This window comes from Miniopterus natalensis, chromosome 12 (assembly GCF_054644295.1).
Source record: "Miniopterus natalensis isolate mMinNat1 chromosome 12, mMinNat1.hap1, whole genome shotgun sequence".
Lineage (NCBI taxonomy): Eukaryota > Metazoa > Chordata > Mammalia > Chiroptera > Miniopteridae > Miniopterus > Miniopterus natalensis.
The window spans coordinates 19,560,465-19,578,601 of record NC_142092.1 but is presented as its reverse complement, the minus strand read 5'-3'; the positions used below and the strand labels follow the sequence as shown (position 1 = coordinate 19,578,601).

Sequence of the window (18,137 nt, the reverse complement as noted above, 5' to 3'; positions counted from 1 at the left end):
AGCCGGCTGGCAGGTGGCTCTTTGAAGGTCTGTTTGTCCTTGCGCTCTCAGCATATCAGGGTGGTGTACAGATCTGTCCTGTTTCCCAGTGTGATATGTGGGGGTCACAGCTTTGCTTAGAGAGGGATCAGCTGGGACTCTCTCACTCCCCTGTAGCAAGGTGCTCCCTTGTGGGGGGCACAGATGTCCCTCTGCCAGCCAGATGGAGAGGCACAGCGACCTGGCTGCCCTCCACACACCTGTGACTGTGCCATCCCCAAGGGCAACCAGATGTCCTTGGGGCCTGCCTCCTGCTGCCACATGCTGCTTATCCATGTGGACATAAGCTGCTCTGCCAGCTCACCCTTGAGCTAATGCAGAGGGACCACAGGGCTCTGGGCAGGAGGGCAAGGGTCCAGAAGGTAGAGGAGACAAGGGCAGGAAGAGCTGCTGTTTCCTTACCCTTTTCTTTAGTTATTTTTTTCAGCTTTCTTGAGGTATAATTGACAAATAAAATCCTATATAGTTAAGGTATACAACCTGATGATTTAAGTACACATTGTGAAAAACACAGCAAAGGAAACAATCAACATGAAAAATCAACCTATGGAATGGGAGAAAATATTTGAAAGCTGTATATATTTTTAAGGGCTTAGTACCCAAAATATATAAGGAACCCTTACAGCTTAATAGCAAAAAAATTCTGGATTAAAAAATGAACAAAGGACCCCAATAGACCTTTCCAAAGAAGATATACAGATGACCAATAGGTATATGAAAAGTGTTCAACATCTTTACTCTTTCCTTTATGTGAAGAAACTTCTTGCATTAGCACTTTTTCCTAAGATGTGCAGATCCCTGTGCTGCAGTATCTCTTGGTATACAGGGGAAGAGAGCGCCGTGCTAGTCATGGTGGTCTGGTTTCTCTTTGAGGGCACTGTTTAATTTTTCAGCTCACTGGGAAAACTGACTAGGGAAGTGGGTCTCAAACATTAGGGTGGTGGTACTCAAAGTGTGGTCCCTGGACCAGCAACATCAGAATCATCTGGGAGCTCATTAGAATTACAGACTCTGGGCCCCACCCCAGACCTGACAGATTTGAATTTTAACATGATCTGCCAGGAAATTCATAAGCACATTAAAGTTTGAGAAATGCTGACCTAGGTGCCTGATTAAATGCAACTTTGGGACTCCATGTCTTAGAAATTCTGATTCTCTTGATCAGGATGAGATCCAGAAATCTAACAAGTACCACCTACTTTTTCTTTCTGCCTAGTTTTTTTGAGCAACTGTGGTATAGAGGCGGAGTTGCATGGAGGAAGTAATATAAGTGCTATATTTGGACAGTCCTGAGGTCAGATCTCAGCTTGTTACCTACAAGCTAGGTAATCCTGATTAACTACTCCATCCTGCAAAGCTTTAGCTTTCTCAAATATAAAATGGAGATACTAAATGACTATAACTTTGGCTGTGAGATTTAAAGGTGATAACACGTATGGAGTGGCTAGCACCAAATTGGTGGCACACAGTATGTATAAATGTTAAGTATTATAACCACTAGGTCAAACAGCTGCCCACTGGCTGCACCACTGAATGGTGGATTGGGTCAGACAATACTGATTAATTTCAGCTGCAGTGACCGTGAAGGCCAAACGGGGCTGTGGTTTCTCTGTTACTTAACCCTGACCTTACAGGGTGTCTATACAGAGAAAGGATCAGACCGCAGCAGCTATCACACTTTACCGTGCATATGAATCATCTGGGAAGCAAGTTCAAAAATGCTGATTCCTGGGTTCTGCTTCCAGGGGTTCTGTTTCAACAGGTCTGGGGGATGGCCTAAGGATCTGCATTTTTATGATTTGATGCATGAGTCCTCCAACCTCACCCTGAGAAGCAGTGGTTTAGAGAATATGTGTATTTATTCAATAAATGGAGAATGTGATACATGCGGGGCCCTGGGCTGGGGCTGTGAAATACACGCGAGAATAAATAAAACCCGGCCTGTGTCCTCGCTGCTGGGAGCTGGGGCTTCCCTGGAGAATGTGGGCTCTGTGCTGCTCGACTAGGATATCAAAAAACAAAACAAAAAACAGTGGCCCAGAAAAGCAATGAAAAGAAGCCATACCTGGGCTTCAGCAGCTTCAATGCTGTGGGAGAGATTTCCGTTTTGTACAGGTTCTGAAGCATCGCTGGATGGCGTCATCTCAACTTCCATGCTGGTGCTGTTTGGCAGCTCGATTTTTTCTGTGACATAATTTGGGTACACACAAAGAAAGCAAATGGAGTCAGGGGGGGTAAGGGTCATACTGGAAAGAACGTCCTAAAGTACAGGCCAAGGGAGATGGCGGTGGTCCCTGCGGGGGATGAGGCCGGGGTTGCACCGAATGGCGAAGGTTTCACACACCATTCCTCCCCGCGCCTTTTGCATGCTCAGCCCTCCTGCTCCCTTTAACGGCCCCAGGTGACCAGTGTGCAGGCTCCACAGAGGTCTGTCATCACCCCAGTGGGAGGGAGATGAAGTTTCCCAGGCCCTCTGGCTGTGCCGGGTGAAGTCCTGGATTTCGGGAGACAACGAAGCTGGGTGGCTCAGTGTCAGGGTCACCGGGAGGAACACAATGCTCATCAGTATCAGACACGAGCAGTACCAGGCTGCTCACAGACTATCAAATGCTTGTTTTTTAGCAACTTGGGAAGAAGTAAACATTTCTGTCACTGGTAAGATATCACTCAAAATAATTTGAGAGTTACACAAAAATTGTCGGATTTGAAGTGGCTAAATTTTGGAAATCACAGGGAAATGTTTGTTCATTTATGTACTTGGTTGTGAAATACAGAGGCATAAAATATTTATATATGTAAAGCCATAGAAACTCAAATTTATTTTTATCTTTCCATGTTTTCAGTTGACAGGGATATGCATGTGATGTTCTGCCGTGTGTGGCTGCGCCAGTTTATCCTAGCATGCTTGGTTCAGTTATTTAAACTAAAAAACGCTAAGTATGAGGGAATATAAGAACTCTGCTTTGGGGAGCCTACTGGCTGAAGTAATATAACTTTAGGATGGGCCTGCAATGGCCAAACTTGACCCTAGCAACACAGGACATTGGGTACCAAAATGGAGTTAAGATGACCAAGAAAAGACATGATGAGAAGGAACGATCTCCCAGGCATAATATCTGACCAAGTACGCACAGCTTAGCTTATGACGTGCTTTTACGTGGCAGGCCGAGGTCTCATCACCAAAGAACATGTGGAAATTAATTTTGGACACATTTTGAAAAGGTTTTGGACATACACTATTTTTTAGTTACAAAGTTTTTCAGAGACCCAGTCTGCACAGGGAACATCCTTGGAGCTATGCGTCCTACCTTCTCACAAAGGGTTAAATCCAAGTCTAAGGTCAGCCAGTCATTAGGAGGAGACTGGGACTGAATCCAGGCATCTAGGTCTTGTCCTCCAAGAATTCCACAAAAATCAACAAGTGGTGCAGAAAAATAGCTTGTGTAATTGAATTTAAATATCACAAGCAAAACTCAGCCTGTGTAATTAGACTTCTGTGGTATGGCTTTGTATATTTATAATGCAAAGGCAAGATATGCTCTTTCCAAACAATTAGTCCAAGTTGACAGAAGCATAAACAAGCAAAGAGAAAAAGATATAATTCATAGTCCCAACCCTAAAAGTAGCTATTATTCATATTTTAGTGTATGTCCTCCCAGTTTTTTTCCCTTACACAACAGAATCTTGACTGCTTCTTGGTCAAAGATTTTCAGGATAACAGGAGAGGCAGAAACTCTTCTAAGGAGTGGCAAGTATTTTGAATGCAACACTAGAATTTTGTCTGCAGATAATTTTGGTATCTTGGGCAATAGCATCATTTATAGCATAGATCCAGATTAGGTTGAATTTAGAATTAGAGAGCTATATTATAGTTACAGACAGGAGAGGAGGAACATCATGTTTCAAGTTAAAATAAGCTGCCTGAATGTCCCGATCTAATCACACAGGAGCTCAGAAAAAGTCAGAAAAGACCTGGGCTATACTGCTGAATTTATTATTTATTTATTTATTTATTTATTTATTTATTTATTTATTTATTTATTTATTTATTTATTTATTTATTTATTTATTTATCTTTATTGTTGAAAGTATTACAGATAACCTCCTTTTCCCCCATTGATCTCCTCCAACCCACATCTGTGCCCCACCCCAGGCCTTCACCCCACTATTGTCTGCGTCCACCCCACTATTGTTATGCATATAAGCATGTAAGTTCTTTGATTAATCTCTCCCCACCCTCCCACCCACCCCCGCCTTCCCTCTGAGATCCCTCAGTCTGTTCCATGCTTCTTTGTCTCTGGATCTATTTTGTTCCTGAGTCGATTCTGTTTATTAGATTCCACATATGAGTGAGATCATGGAAAACTGAATCAGGAAAAACCAGAAAACCTGAATAGGCCAATAACAACTGATGAAATCGAAGGAGTAATAAAAAAACCTCCCAGCAAACAAAAGCCCTGGTCCGGATGGCTTCACAGGGGAGTTTTCGAATTCTTTAAGTTGTAGGGTTAGTTTACTAAAAATTTTTCTTGCTTTTTGAGTTAGGCCTGCAGTGTTGTGAACTTCCCTCTTAGGACTGCTTCTGCTGTGTCCCATAGATTTTGGCGTGTCGTGTGTTCATTTTCATTTGTTTCTAGGAAGTTTTTGATTTTTCTTGATGTTATTGGTAACCCATTCATTGTTTAATGAATGTTTTTGAGTGTTTTTACTGTAGTTGATTTCTAATTTCATGTCTTTGTGTTCTGAGATGCTTGATATGATTTCAATCTTTTTGAACTTGTAGAGACTGGTTTTGTGTCCTAACATGTAGTTTGTCTTTGAGAATGACCCATGTGCACTTGAAAGGAATGTATATTCTGCAGCTTTGGGGTGAAATGTTCTGTAAATATCAATTAAGTCCATCTGATCTAGCGTGTCATTTAGAGTCACTGTTTCTGTGTTGACTTTTTGTCTGGAAGTTCTACCCAGTGAAGTCAGTGGGGCGTTAAAGTCCACGATTATGGCTGTATTGCTGTTGGTCTCTCCCTTAAAGTCTTTAAGGTTATTATTGATAGGTCCTTATTTATTGCCATTTTAATTCTTTATGCCTATGTTTCTCTCTCTATTTCTTATTATTATTACAGCAGTCCCTTTAACACTTCTTGCAATGCTTCTATTTCTACTTCTAATTACAGCAGTCCCTTTAACATTTCCTGCAATGCTGGTTTGGTAGTGATAAACTTTAGCCTTTTTTTGTCTGGGAAGCTCTTTGTTTCACCATCTATTTTGAATGATAGCCTTGCTGGATAGAGTAGTCTTGGTTTCAGATCCTTGTTTTGCATTACCTTGAATACTTCATGCCATTCCCGTCTGGCCTGTAGAGTTTCTGATGAGAAGTCAGCTGACAGCCTTATGAGGGCTCCTCTGTAGGTAATAGTTTTCTTTAGCTGCCCTTAATTTTCTCTTTGTCTTGAATTCCTCATATTTTAATTATGATGTGTCTGGGCTTGGGCCTCTTTGGATTCTTCTTGCTTGGGATTCTCTGTGCCTCCTGAATTTGTGTAACTTTTTCCTTGACCAGGTTAGGGAAGTTTTCTGCCATTATTTCTCCAAACAAGTTCTATAACCCTTGCTTACTTTCGACTTCCTCTGGCACCCCTATGATATGAATATTGCTACGTTTCATGTTATTCCACAGCTCCCTTAGACTGTCCTGTTTTTTAATTTTTTTTTTTTAGATCTCTTATTGAGTGATTTTTTTCTACCCTGTTTTCTAATTCACTGATCAGATCCTCAGCTTCCTCTAATCTACTATTTATTCCTTTCAATGTATTCTTTATTTCTGCTATGTCATTCTTCATTTCCTTCACAGTTTCATATCTTTTTTGGTGCTGTGGAGTATCCTTTCAATCAGTATTCTGAACTCTATGTCTGATAGATTATCTCCATTTCATTTAGCTCTTTTTCTGGAGACTTCTCTTGTTCTTTCATTTGGGGTTTGTTTTTTGGTCTTCCCATTTTGGATGCCTATTTGGGTTTGTTTCTATATATTAGGTAGGCCTGCTAGGACTCTCAGTCTTTTTGGAAGGTCTCTGGTGCAGGCCAATGCCAGATGCTGTCTGTGACTGCCCTTGAGAACCCTGCTTGGAGCTATCAACATCCCTCAGCTTGGGGCTGGGTACATCTGGATAGGACCAAGATGCACACCAAAGTCTGCTTTTCCAAGGCCTGGGACCAGAAGCAGATCAGGCAAAGACTCAAAGCACCCTGAGGTCTGCCTCTGCCAGCAGGCTGATTAATCTGATTCTCTTAATGAGCCTCAGGCTGTAGAAACTCCACTGGGTAGGGTGAGAGGTTTTCCAGCAGGGTGGGGCAATTGCTCCCCCCTCAGGCAAAAGCTGCCTCTGCAGTATGGGGGAATGACTCCGCACAGGAAGCCAGAGGGGTGCCCTCTGAGCTCTAACTCCAGAGCCCACAACCTGAGATTCTTCTCTCACAGCTCCAGTCTACTCTGCTCTCCCTCTGCAGGATCCCAAGGTGAGTGGCTGCACATGAAACGTGCATTGGCCCTTTCAGAGGGTGCCTGCATTTCCAGCCCTCTCCTTGGAAGACAGAAACCCCGCTGCTTTTCACAGCCAGATGTTATGTGGGCACGTTTCTCAGTTCTGGTGCTCTTGGCTGGGAAGCCCTGCCTGGGGTTTAGGCCCTAGAGTCCTCAGTGGGAACCCCCACAGCTGAGATCTCCCTCTGGACCTTCAGCTGCTGCCTGTGGGAGTCCAGCCAGCCCCCTTGCACCTCTGCACTTCCTACCAGTCTCTATGTGGTCTCCACTTTATGTCCTTGGTTAGGAGGGTGCTCTCCAGCTTGTCTTCAGTTGCAGTTGATTATTCAGGATGGTTTTTCTATATTTTAGCTGTAATTCCAGTTTGATCCCAAGAGAGTGTCAGTGTAGCTTCCGCTCAGTCCGCCACCAACTATAATCTCACTGCTGAATTCTTGAGAAAGGGGAGGCTGTGTCATCTGGCAGGGATCCTGCCACTCAGTTTAGGAGTCGCCAAGTGAACCATATGGTAATTTAGTGGGTGTGCTGTACGCAATGTCATAGGTATAAAATTTGGTTACCAGGCAACAATTTCAGAAGAGATATCTCTTACCTTTTGTAAACAGTCAACGATGTGTGTGTGTGTGTGTGTGCCCTCTTTATGTGGAATCCCTAAAGTAAAGTGATTTTCTAGTCTTCAAGGGAGATGCCTGGTTTAGGAGCTGGTTTTATTTCAGATTCCTCACGGAATCATTTTATTCTCCTTGGAGTTCCCCTAGGGTAAGTGATCGGCAGTGTCTATCCATGGCCTGTAGCCACCAGGGACAGTGGACTCCTCCTGACACTCAGGAAGGGGCTGAGCTGCAGGGTTCTGTGTCTGCGCTGAGTCAGGGGTACCCACCCTGGGACCTGCTCTCTGCTCCCCTCCATGCACTCCAGGAGAGGCACCAGGCCAAGTCTCCCTGGACTCACCCACGTGATTGGCAGCCCCATTCTGCCTCTCGTTTTCATCCACCTGGCACTTCTTCTTAGCAATCTTGTGGAGAATTGAAGCCTTTTCTCTGAACCTCCCTGAAGCAAGAGAAAGTGGTGGGAAGGAAACAGGATCAGGAGGAAAATAAAGAGAGGCCTGTGGCAAATGGAGAAGCAGTGGCAAAGCAGGCTGGCAGCGTCCTTAGCTATCCTGCAAGAAAGCAGCGGCCACTCCTTTCTGTCCAATCCGACTGCCCTGAGCCCTGCCGGAAGGGTTCTTTCTTACCTTGTGGGTTCTTCAGCTCACTTCTCTATTTGAGAGTCTCAAGCTGCCAGATCACAGACGAAAGGTCTGACTTGGATCTCTTCCCTCCCTCCCAATTGCTTACAAAAATAAAGGAAAGCACCAGTCATCACCAAAACTCCCCCCGCAGCTGAGATCCAAAACAAGTCCAAAGACACAGAGCGGCACTGGAGGCATAGCCACCTTTCTGGGATTAAACGCTCATCCCAGAACTGGCTTTCAACAATGGAAAGCCGTACACAGGGATCCTTTGATTTGACTCTGGTTTTCAAATATGTATCATAATGACCATTGCAGTATCTAAACACATCTGGAGCATGCATCAAAGTTTTCCAAAGTAGACAAGTCAGCTGCAATTAAAACACCAGGGAGGCAACTGATTCCATTTGGGGGGATTTGGGGCAAAGAATGACCAACTGGGCACAGCCAGTAATGTCTGTTTATGATGAGATGCTTAGAGGAAGACGCTGGAAAACATAGCAGTCTCAAAGTAATAATTTTAAACAGTTGTACCACAAGCATAATGCTTCATTTCTTTTCCAATATTGACATAATTAATGGGTAAGCGCATGCAACAAGCAGTGAGAAAAGCATGCAGAAGTGTAGAGCTTAGTGAACCATAAGACACTTTTTTTTCTTCATTAATCGCCCCCCTAAACATTCAAGGTACAAAGGAGCCTTATTTTAAACTGACTGATTAGTGCCTGATTTGGATATGACGTGTCCCTGATAACACCACAACCCCTCCGATTTCCCCACCAGGGATCTGTTTGCGGTTGGGTTCTCTAGCAGCGTATTAACAGGGGGTCTCATTCTATTTTTCCATTAGACCAAAACCCAACCAAACCCAAAATGTTTCTCTTGGAGAGTCTCTCCTAGGATAGGGCATGGCATGTTGGCAATCCCCCCCCCCCATAGGGTGTGGTCATAGTGGTGACTTGCGTGACTGGTTGGGAGTGACAGAAGCTGTAAAGAAGACTGAGATCAGTTGCTTCCAATGGTGAAAGGGACACAGGACAGTGCCTTTTCTGCTCACAAGCTTCACTAGTCACAATCCTAGAGGCCTTGCTTCCATGATGTAAATGCCTCAGTCTCCGTAACGAGTGTGCTCCAGAGGGTGCCCTCTCGCAGGAAGTAGGAAGGACAACATTACATGGAGAAGAGAAGGTCCATGTGTGGCTTGGGCTTCATGAGAGAGGAGAAAGGAGGCTGAGGTGATGGGCATGATGCCCATCCTTGAGGGATGTTGAAGGTCAACATTAGGCTCACCTGCTGAAAAGTATTCTGAATTTAGCTGTTTCTATTTAATCTCCAAGGGAAATGCCGAGAAGAAAAAGGGAAACAAAAGAAAGTCTGGGGACTAGGAAAAGGAGGAGCAGAAAGGGAACAAGAAAGGAAAGAGAAAGGAAAGGAAAATAAAGAATTCAAAGAAGGGGGAGGCCAGCTGGGGGCTGTGACTGTGTGGAGGTTGCCCAGGAAGCATGGATGCAGGAACCTTTGCTGACTGAAGCCTAAAGGGGGACTTCTTATAGAGGAAAACTCCAAGAAGTCCTCAAATCATCTACTGAAAAGCCCAGAAGAGAAAAAAGGAAGTTCTAAAACTTTACAGGAGATGAAGCTTCTACTAATAAAACCATTCTGTGGTCTCAGGGTCATTCTTTGAACTTGGAACATTCAGCAGCATTATGAAATAAAAATGATCAATAATTGCTATTTTAAAATTATATATAACAACAACAATAAAGCCAAAAAGCATTCGAAAGAGGAAACAAGCCTGTGGAAATAAAACCTGAAATAACCCGATCCAAGTAATGCCCCAAAGTCATGAATCAGGGCAGAGAGAATATTTTATAGAAACCGGCCACTTGCATATTGCTCATGGTTGCAAGAACCTTTTCAGAGTTTAGACTTATATTAGAGAGAAATGGTGATAAAAGAGACCTGAAAGCATGGAAGGGGCTGGCCACTCCCTCTGCTAGGAAATGTCACCCCCAAATTCCCTAAAGGAGGGCTGGGAGAGTAGGGTAGGAAATGGTTGTAGAACTGGGATTTCGTAGGTTCCCAAATATCAGGTCATCGAGGGTTTCTAGTATTCCCACTATTCCTACTGCCCTCCATGCTACTGAAAGGTGGAGGGGGACCAGCCTGACTTGTCTCTCGGGTTTAACCCTAGGGGTGCACCTGAGGCAAGCTGCAGAGGCTGCCTGGGGGGCCAACTTCACCCCCTTCTTCAGCTGCTTTCATTCAACCATTGTCCCAGTTAGCCTGGCCCACCCTCTCTGCTTTCTGAGCGCTGATGGTGGCTGCTTCACAGCCCAACAGCACTCTCCCCTAAAGAGCAGCTTCTAGAAAAGCAGCAGTTGAAGGCCCACCTTCAGAATCTAGCACACAGGTGTGCTCCCTGGGGAGGGGGGACAGAGCCTGACAAAGCAAGGCTCATTCCAGGCCAACAGACACCCCTGGGATGGCCACAGGGCACCTTCTGAGAGAAGCTGTGAGGAAGAGGCTAATGGACTAGAGCGAGCCTGAGGTCCCCGGAAGGAGCCATCACCGAACCTGTGATTGTCAAAGGGACCCCTGGGTAAGAAGGCACAGAGGCACCTTCAGGACCTGTTCAGAATTGACGCCACAAGCTGGGGAGATCACCAAGCAGCGTGTGTGTTGGGGACAGCACATTATTGTGATTGAACGGATAGGACTTAGAGGCAAGTTGGTCTGAGTTTAAGCCCGGCCTCTCTTTCTTGCTCCGCTGGGTGAGTTTTGGTAAGTTCCTGAATATTTCTAAGCTTCAGCTTTCCCGTTAAATTGGATTCTGATGGCATTGGCTCATGAGTCAAATGCACAGTTTAAGTGAGAAGATGTGTGTAAGGGGCTTATCACAATGCCTGGCATTGGAAGAAGCCTGTAAATAAGAGGAAAAAGGGAAAACAAACTAACATAGCTCAGGGGCAAGGGTGACATGGCCTCGAGTCGCTCTAGGAGAACCGCTGACATCTTCCTCTTGCTCGGCCCACACCTGCAGGATTGCGGAATGAACCGCATCCGGCTCTGACAGCTCAATCAGCCCGGGGGTCTTGCTGGATTGGGGTTCAGTTGTCAGTGAGTCCTCCAAAGTCAGTTCCAAAACCGATTAGGAAAAGGACCACTTTCTATCTTCCCGAAATTGAGAAGGTCAAGTTGACAGAGCTGGCCTTCTGTGTTTTAAACACTGATACCTTTGCAAGCTTAAAAAGAAATGATGTGATCAGCTTTTCCCATCCCCCGTGAGGGCAGAGTACAGGGAAGAAACAACTTCAGGCGCACAATGGATTTGGGTTGGCTCAAAAAACTTCCTGATTTTTAACGTCCAGAGTTTTAACTCCTCTGTGTCTCAGGCTCTGAATTTTAAAATGGGGATCATAACAATACCCATCTCATACAGTTGTTGGAAGGCTCGAGGCGTTAATACACATCAGGGGTTTAGACAGCTGCTGACACAGTAAATGCTCAGGAATAATGTCAGAAAGGGTTATTATTGTGGAAGTGAATGACAGGTCATTCTTCCCATAAATTATTGAAAGTAAAAAGATTGACATTCAAAACTGAATTGAGGCTTAGCAGCCTCAGGTGCAGGAGAGCTAGGTGGTAAAGGGATTGCTTCGATAAACTATTTTAGGCACAGATTCCAAGTTGGCATCAAGGTTGATGCCAACACAGAGGGAGAGAGGAGAGATCTAAGGAACAGCTGTAGCTTTGTGCCCGGGCATAAAGAATCAAGACATTTCTGAGTACTTTTCAAAGTGAGTGAAGGAGTGGTTTTTAAAAAACATGTTTTAAGGCAACCTTAAAAATATACTTTGTTTCAGTGTAAACCCTTAAAGTGTTGTATTTTTATCAAGCAACAGATATTTGTATACTTAAAATCTCAAAATAGCAAACTCTGTTTAAATCGTGAGGCACCTACGTCAAAGCCTAGTGGGCAATTTTAATACAGTCTACTTTGGTCTGCAGTTTGCAAAAGTACCAGCTGAGTGTCCCCAGGGGAGCTGTGCTGAAGGGGTGGCAGGAAAGTGCAGAAGCAGAGGATCCAAGCATAAGGAATTTTGAAAAACGAATTTTGAAAAACCACCAGGAATCAAAGCCTTTGACTCAATCACTCTGACGGGAAACAGAAGCCCCAAGCTGCGTCGCAAAATAAACTTTGGAGGGTCTGTTCACTCAAAGGGAATGCATTTTGCTTCTGTTCTGCTGTTAATTAATTAAACGGGCTCCTGGAAATTCCTTTACATCTTTCCCACCAAGCCGGGAATAGGCAGTGTTACAAAGGAAGCCTCTGGGCTGGCGATCAGATTAGCTCCTGGCTGGCACAGAACAATCTGAGCATCAGCGACACAGAGGAGATGGGACAAAGGGATCTATAGATGCAAAGGGGGCGCCCACACTCGCCTCGGTGAGCAGGCCTCAGTTTTGGAGAAGAAAAGAAAAAAATGAAACAGAAGGGGAAACTTGAAAATAGCGTATTTGAATCTATTTTTGTGTTTTCAGTTCTGCCTTTCCTGTCTGTCTGTAGTTTGAGGCTTGGCAGGTAGCTTAAAAAGCAAAAGTGCACCTGAACTTTCCTTATGTCTGTTCCTGGCTTTTTTTTCTGGAAGCACAGACTCTAGTCAGGCAGACCTTCCATCATCAACCTGAGAAGCCATGCAACAGTTGCCATGAGCAAACTGACCTCGGGGTCATCCTGGGCTCCTTCTCTCACACCCCATATGCAATCAATCAGCAAGTCTGTTGCCTCTACTTTAAAAATATTTCTGAAGCTGACCCCCCCAACCTGCAACCACCACCACAACCCACCAGCACCAGGTCTGACAGGAATAATTCTTCCAGTCTCCTAACTCGGCTCCCCTTCTACCTTTACCTCCATCCCCAGGCTGATCTCATCCTGGCATCCTTAGTAATCAGTCAATCAGATCACGCCACTCGTCTCTGCGCAAAGTCCTGCAGGTGCTCCCCAGGCCAAAGTGAAAGCTAAAATGTTCACAGCGATCTGTAAGATTCTACCCAGTGAGGCTCACCTAGACTACCTGCCTCATCTCCTTCCCCTCGCCTAGCTCGCCTGTTCCAGCCATGCTATTTCTGGAAAACACTGTGTACTATCCTGTCTCAGGGCCATGGCATTTTCTGGTCCCTCTACCTGGAATGTTCTTCCTCCAGAGATCCACTGGGCTCACTCTCTCAACTCCCATAAAGGATTTGTTCAAATGCCACCCTTACATCGAGGCTTCTCTGAGCAGCCTATCTGACTGCGCAGCCACTCTCTCAGCATTTCCTGTCCCTAGTTTGTTTCCTCTAAAGCACTTATCATCATCGAATACACTATATTATTACTCTTGATTATTTGTTGCTTTCCATCAGTATCCAAGCTCGTGGAGAGTAGGGATTTCCATCAGTTTTGTTTATTGTCGGATCCCCAGTACCCAGCAGGGCTCAACAAATCCTTGTGTTTGTGGTTTCCAGGCAAGTAGATGAGGTTATAACTCTTTAACATGCTTCTTGTTGGCTAATGACCCAAAGTAAATCCTTTCAGGTCTACCCAAGCCCGTGGGCCCAGCGGGGCTGAGAGTCCACATGACCTCAAGTACTTTCTGGGGGTAAATAGGAGAAAGTGGGGTGGAATAGATGTTCATATTCCAGAGATGGAAGACAGAGGGGCACATCAGTCACCCCCCATCTGCATGTCACAGGGCCTGCAAGGTGAGGGCTGAAAGGAGACTTAGTGTTAGAAGAGGAGGTGCCGTGAACACAGCAGAGGGCAGAGCAGAGGAAGCTGGGCTTGGGCTCCTTTATTAAGATGCTCCTCGTTGTTAAGGCCTAACTAGAAACCCAACCTGAAGGTTTCTCTACCGATTCCCACACCCCTCCTTCCCAAGCGGAAATCCATTGTTCTCATGGCACTTTGTAACCGTCAGCCCTTATTTCAGTTTGCTGTCCACATGTCTGATTTCCCCACCAGAGGGCAGGCTTCTCTGGGGAAGGGACCTTCTTTCTGCCATCTTTCATTCCCTCAAGAAGTGTCTTAGAATAATGCTCGGCACATTGTATGCACTCACTGAATTGCAGTGAGGCTCCCCTGGGAAGTCTGAGCTTTCCTTTCAAGTCAGTACAAATGACAAACATTCTTCCACTCTGTACATATTAACCAAGCCTGTGCTATGTACCAGGCAGTGTTTGGTGAGTAAGGTAGATCCGGGGGGTGCCCTTGTAGAGTTTACAGCGTAGAGCTTACGCCAGACAAGAAACAAAGACTTAAGATTCATGCTCTGATGGTGGGGGCCTCTCAGGAGGGTATGGGAACTCAGAGAACAGTGAAAGTTCCACAAATCAAGGCACTACCTTACAACATGAATAAACTCCTTTTCAATTCTATAAACTGTCCTCATAGGGCAGCAGATTCACCTAATGGAATCTGGTCTGATTTTTATTCTTAAAAGCTAAACGTTAAAAATAATAACTTCATCTTAAACAAAAAACTCCAAGAACATAGAGTTCATTTATTCTTAAATCTGTTTTTGAAGTACAACCTCTAAGTTATTTTTTCTAATTTTTGTGAAGCATCATGTAAAGCCATTTATTGTAAGACTACAATGATATTAATGAGAATTAAACTAGTGCTGTAATGAAGTATTTTGTAAACTGTCTTTAGTAAATGTTCTATGAATGTACCACATAACAAAAATGATTAACACAATTTAATTGTAGTTATATTTATAGACATAATCAAATGGCTGGTTCCTGTAATTAATGAGAATATATACATAATTGTATCTCAAGTGGTGGCCAAACACATCATATAATGAAATGAAGCAGCCACATTTCCTTATTAAGAATTTAAAAAATAATTTTCCTTAGTAACCTTTGGAGTCATGTGTAAAGAACAGATCGGTCGACACGACTGGTTCGTGTGATTGGTGAGTTGGTTCTGTGATCTCTCCCAGCAGGGTAACTTTATCATTGGAAATATCAGAGTGTTTTCATAAATATTTTGGGAGATTTCCAATGTTTTTCCAAAGGTGACATCTTTAAGATCAACATTTTGTCCTTTCTCTCAATTTCTGGCCTAATCCATCATCTTCGATCTTCAAACCTTCCCTTTCCCCTCAGCACAGAATCACGGTCAAGTCTCTGTCAACCTTCTCTTGACCGCAGCTGTCCTGCCGGTGCTGCCCTCTCGCTGTCCCCTCACGGTCCCGCCTCCGGAAGAAAGCTAGGTCTATGCTGGCGCCTCCGGGTCCCACGGTTCCTTTTGTCACTAGTCTCTGCATCTGGCCTTTGTCGGCACAACTCCACCGAACCTCCCCTCAGCCACTTTCTGCCTCCATGTGACTGGATGTCTCAGCGGTACCCGCTGTTCCTCACCCCTGTGCGAAATCCTCTTTGGTTCCCAAGGACTCCTGCGACCTCGCCTGCGCCGTCACCACTCCTCAGGGCCCCCTTCTTGCCTCCCGTCCTCGTTTCTCACGTTCTCTCAAGGACCCAACCCGCAGGCCGGCGATTCCCAGACTCAGGCCTGGCCCAGGTCCCCTTATCCGACGGACTTCTGAACGTCTACACTGGGAGGGCCCTCCGGCAGCGAAACTCAAGGTGCCTCCCACCTCCCCCGGCCTCTTCCTTCCTGGGCATCGGCTCTTCTGCTTGGATTTTCTTTTGGTGATTTCCACCAAGTGTTGTCCCGCCATCTGTCACCCTCACCCAACTCACTGCCAAGGCCCTTCTGCCTCTACCTTTGAACACTTTAGATCCAACCTTTCCGGCCTGGATGCGGGTTACAGCTTCTAGGTCGGTCTCCCAGTTTCCAACTGCATTGCTGGCACCCCCGACTTATACTTCATAGGGCTTGGAATGCCCCCCCCCCGTCTGATTTTCTCATCTTACTCCGTTTTAAGACTCTGCTCCAGGCACCGTGGGAGCACCCCGCACGCTTCTGTTCCAGGCCCTGAGCCCGGCCTGTGCGGCAGCTACCAGGGCCTCGGAGGCGCTGGGCTGCCCCCCCCCCCCCAGCTGGCCTGTGGGCCCCGCGTGGGCAGCGATGCTGTTTTCCATCCACCCATCTCCCCAGTGCTTACTCCTTAGGCTGGTCCTCAGTGTTTATGAACACGACAGCATTAACACAAATGACAAAGAAGGAAGTGTGTGTGTGTGTGTGAGGCGCCTGGAGTGCTTGCTGTGTGACAATCTATTAAGAGTTTACTTTCCCTTTGGGGGGGCAGAGGAAGAAGGAAGGGCCAGACACACGCTGCGGGAAACTCGACAGACTCCCTTCCTGGTTAATGCTGTGAGTCAGTTTCCCAAGTCGAATAGTGTTTACAGTTAACTTTCGTCTTTTTTGAGACGAAAACATAGATAATTTTTAAAAATAGATAATGGTTTTTAAAAAATAGATCATTTAAATCAAGATCAGGCAAAACTGGAGTTTTACAAACCTAAAGCCTCACAGCAGGTGTCAGGTGACAGCACACCCCGCTTCAGCAAAAGGGCCAGTTTACTGACCTTATCTGAGGCTGACCCTGCTTGAGGGCTAATGTCCTTTATCATTTTAGGTCACCTGCTTTGTTATTTTAGGAACTTAATTTTCTGAACAATTCTATCTCATATACACAGACACAAATGGCTCACACACAGACATTCTCAAAGGGGTTTGTTTGATCTCAGCTTAGGAGCTCTGAGCCAGGCAGGGGCTCCAGATAAAAGGTTTAAATGGACGTCTTCCTCTTGTCCCCATCCCTGGCACCCTGTGGATATCTATGAGGGAAATGAATAAAGAATCACTTTACTAAGGCAGGACTCAGATCTCAAGATTTGCCAACATCAAGCCCCATTACCACCTACTGCAATGATTGGAAAGGTCTCTTCTGAGTCAGTTTGTCAAAGCCCATTTCTTGGCTATGTCTTTCTGCAAATGAGATGCCATATTAATCTATTCATCTGGGCAGGGGTTTGATTTGTTCCCAGCACCTGGCAAATAGTAGGTGCTCAATAAATATTGTTGAATGGTGACTCTGGCTTATAGATAAAAAAAACGAAGCTTAAAGAAACAGCTTTCTTATGATGAGTCTATATGTTAGCCATTGGTTATCAGGACGCAAAGTGAAAGGTTTTAGGATAGGCTAACATGTATTCAGTCGCAGCCACTAGTTCACGTACCTATGGCATCTCCTGCTACCTGGATTTCACGTGTCTGCGAACTGGCAGTTAATCTAACGTTCTATTTTCTATATTTTTGAATCCTCAGCTTTACATTGCAAACTGATGACTGTATATCTCACTTGAAACGTGGGTTTGCAACAGAAGTGTGAACACATGCTGAGAGCTCTTAACTAAGTGACTGGAGGCTCAGTGGCCCATGACTAAAATGAGATGATTCAGTTCAGTTCAGATTTAATCAGAAGAGAAACTTACCAAGCTTAACTGAACATGCCAGCCTCCTGGTAAAACAGATCCCCACTTTTTAAAAGAGAAAGTTTCATGGGGGTGGGAAATTATGTTATAAATATATAATAAAAGTATTCAAGTATGACTGATGAAGGCAACATTTTCAGCTCTAGGGATGTCAGAAATAGACAAAAAGAAACATCCACAATTTGCTTTCTGCTGCCACTTAACACCTTCTACATATGTAACGTGGCCAAATCTGCCTTTTCTCACCAGGTCCAATCTTTCTGCTTTTACTGCTGACAGTTCAGATCATGAAAATAAGATGCAATGAGTTTGAAAAGCCGGATGTATTCTAGTCAGATGACTTCCTTGGTCCTGGTTTTCAGGAAGACCGTGGATTTATCCACACAGCTGGTTTGGTCTTTCTGACAGGTTTGATGCTGGTTACTAGCCGGTTAGTCTGGTTACATATATTCACTAGGCTGCTGTCTTCCTAAGACCCAGCCCCAGGGAGATACTTTTAAGAATACATCTCTAAAAAAGTAATGTGGTTAGTAACTGGTGAGTTAAATACATATGTTTTTTGGATAAGGCCCAGCCTTACAAAGAGCATCTGTTCCCAAGAGCCCAGAAAAATCCTCTGGTATGGGAAGCTGGACCGAATGAGTTAAACCATAAACCTGGAATGAATGAAGCACAACATGGTATTGGAAATGGTGTCTGTGCACAACAGGGCTCCGCTCTGGTAATTGGAAGGCAGCAAGTCAGCTTGCAGTGCACTGCTCAGACTTTCTGCAGGGACCAGTCTGGGGGTAGGAAGCGCTCGTGCTGCGGTGGAAATTGAATATTCTGTGAAGGAGGAGTAGCCCTGTCATCTAATTTAGAGGGGACAAA

At 45.0% G+C, this 18,137-nt stretch overlaps 1 protein-coding gene across 3 annotated transcripts in view; it reads right to left on the bottom strand.

Annotated features, from left to right (window-relative positions):
• SLC24A2 (solute carrier family 24 member 2) overlaps positions 1-18,137 on the bottom strand; it is a 204,544-nt gene that overhangs the window by 37,413 nt on the left and 148,994 nt on the right. For 2 of the 3 annotated variants that reach the window (XM_016205478.2, XM_016205482.2), the window contains 2 exons: positions 7,532-7,630; positions 2,100-2,223 (listed from right to left, as the gene is read on the bottom strand). In XM_016205478.2, coding sequence (XP_016060964.2) covers positions 2,100-2,223; positions 7,532-7,630 — 223 coding nt within the window. The remainder of the gene's footprint in view (positions 1-2,099; positions 2,224-7,531; positions 7,631-18,137) is intronic. The other variant, XM_087823152.1, reaches the window with a different exon arrangement.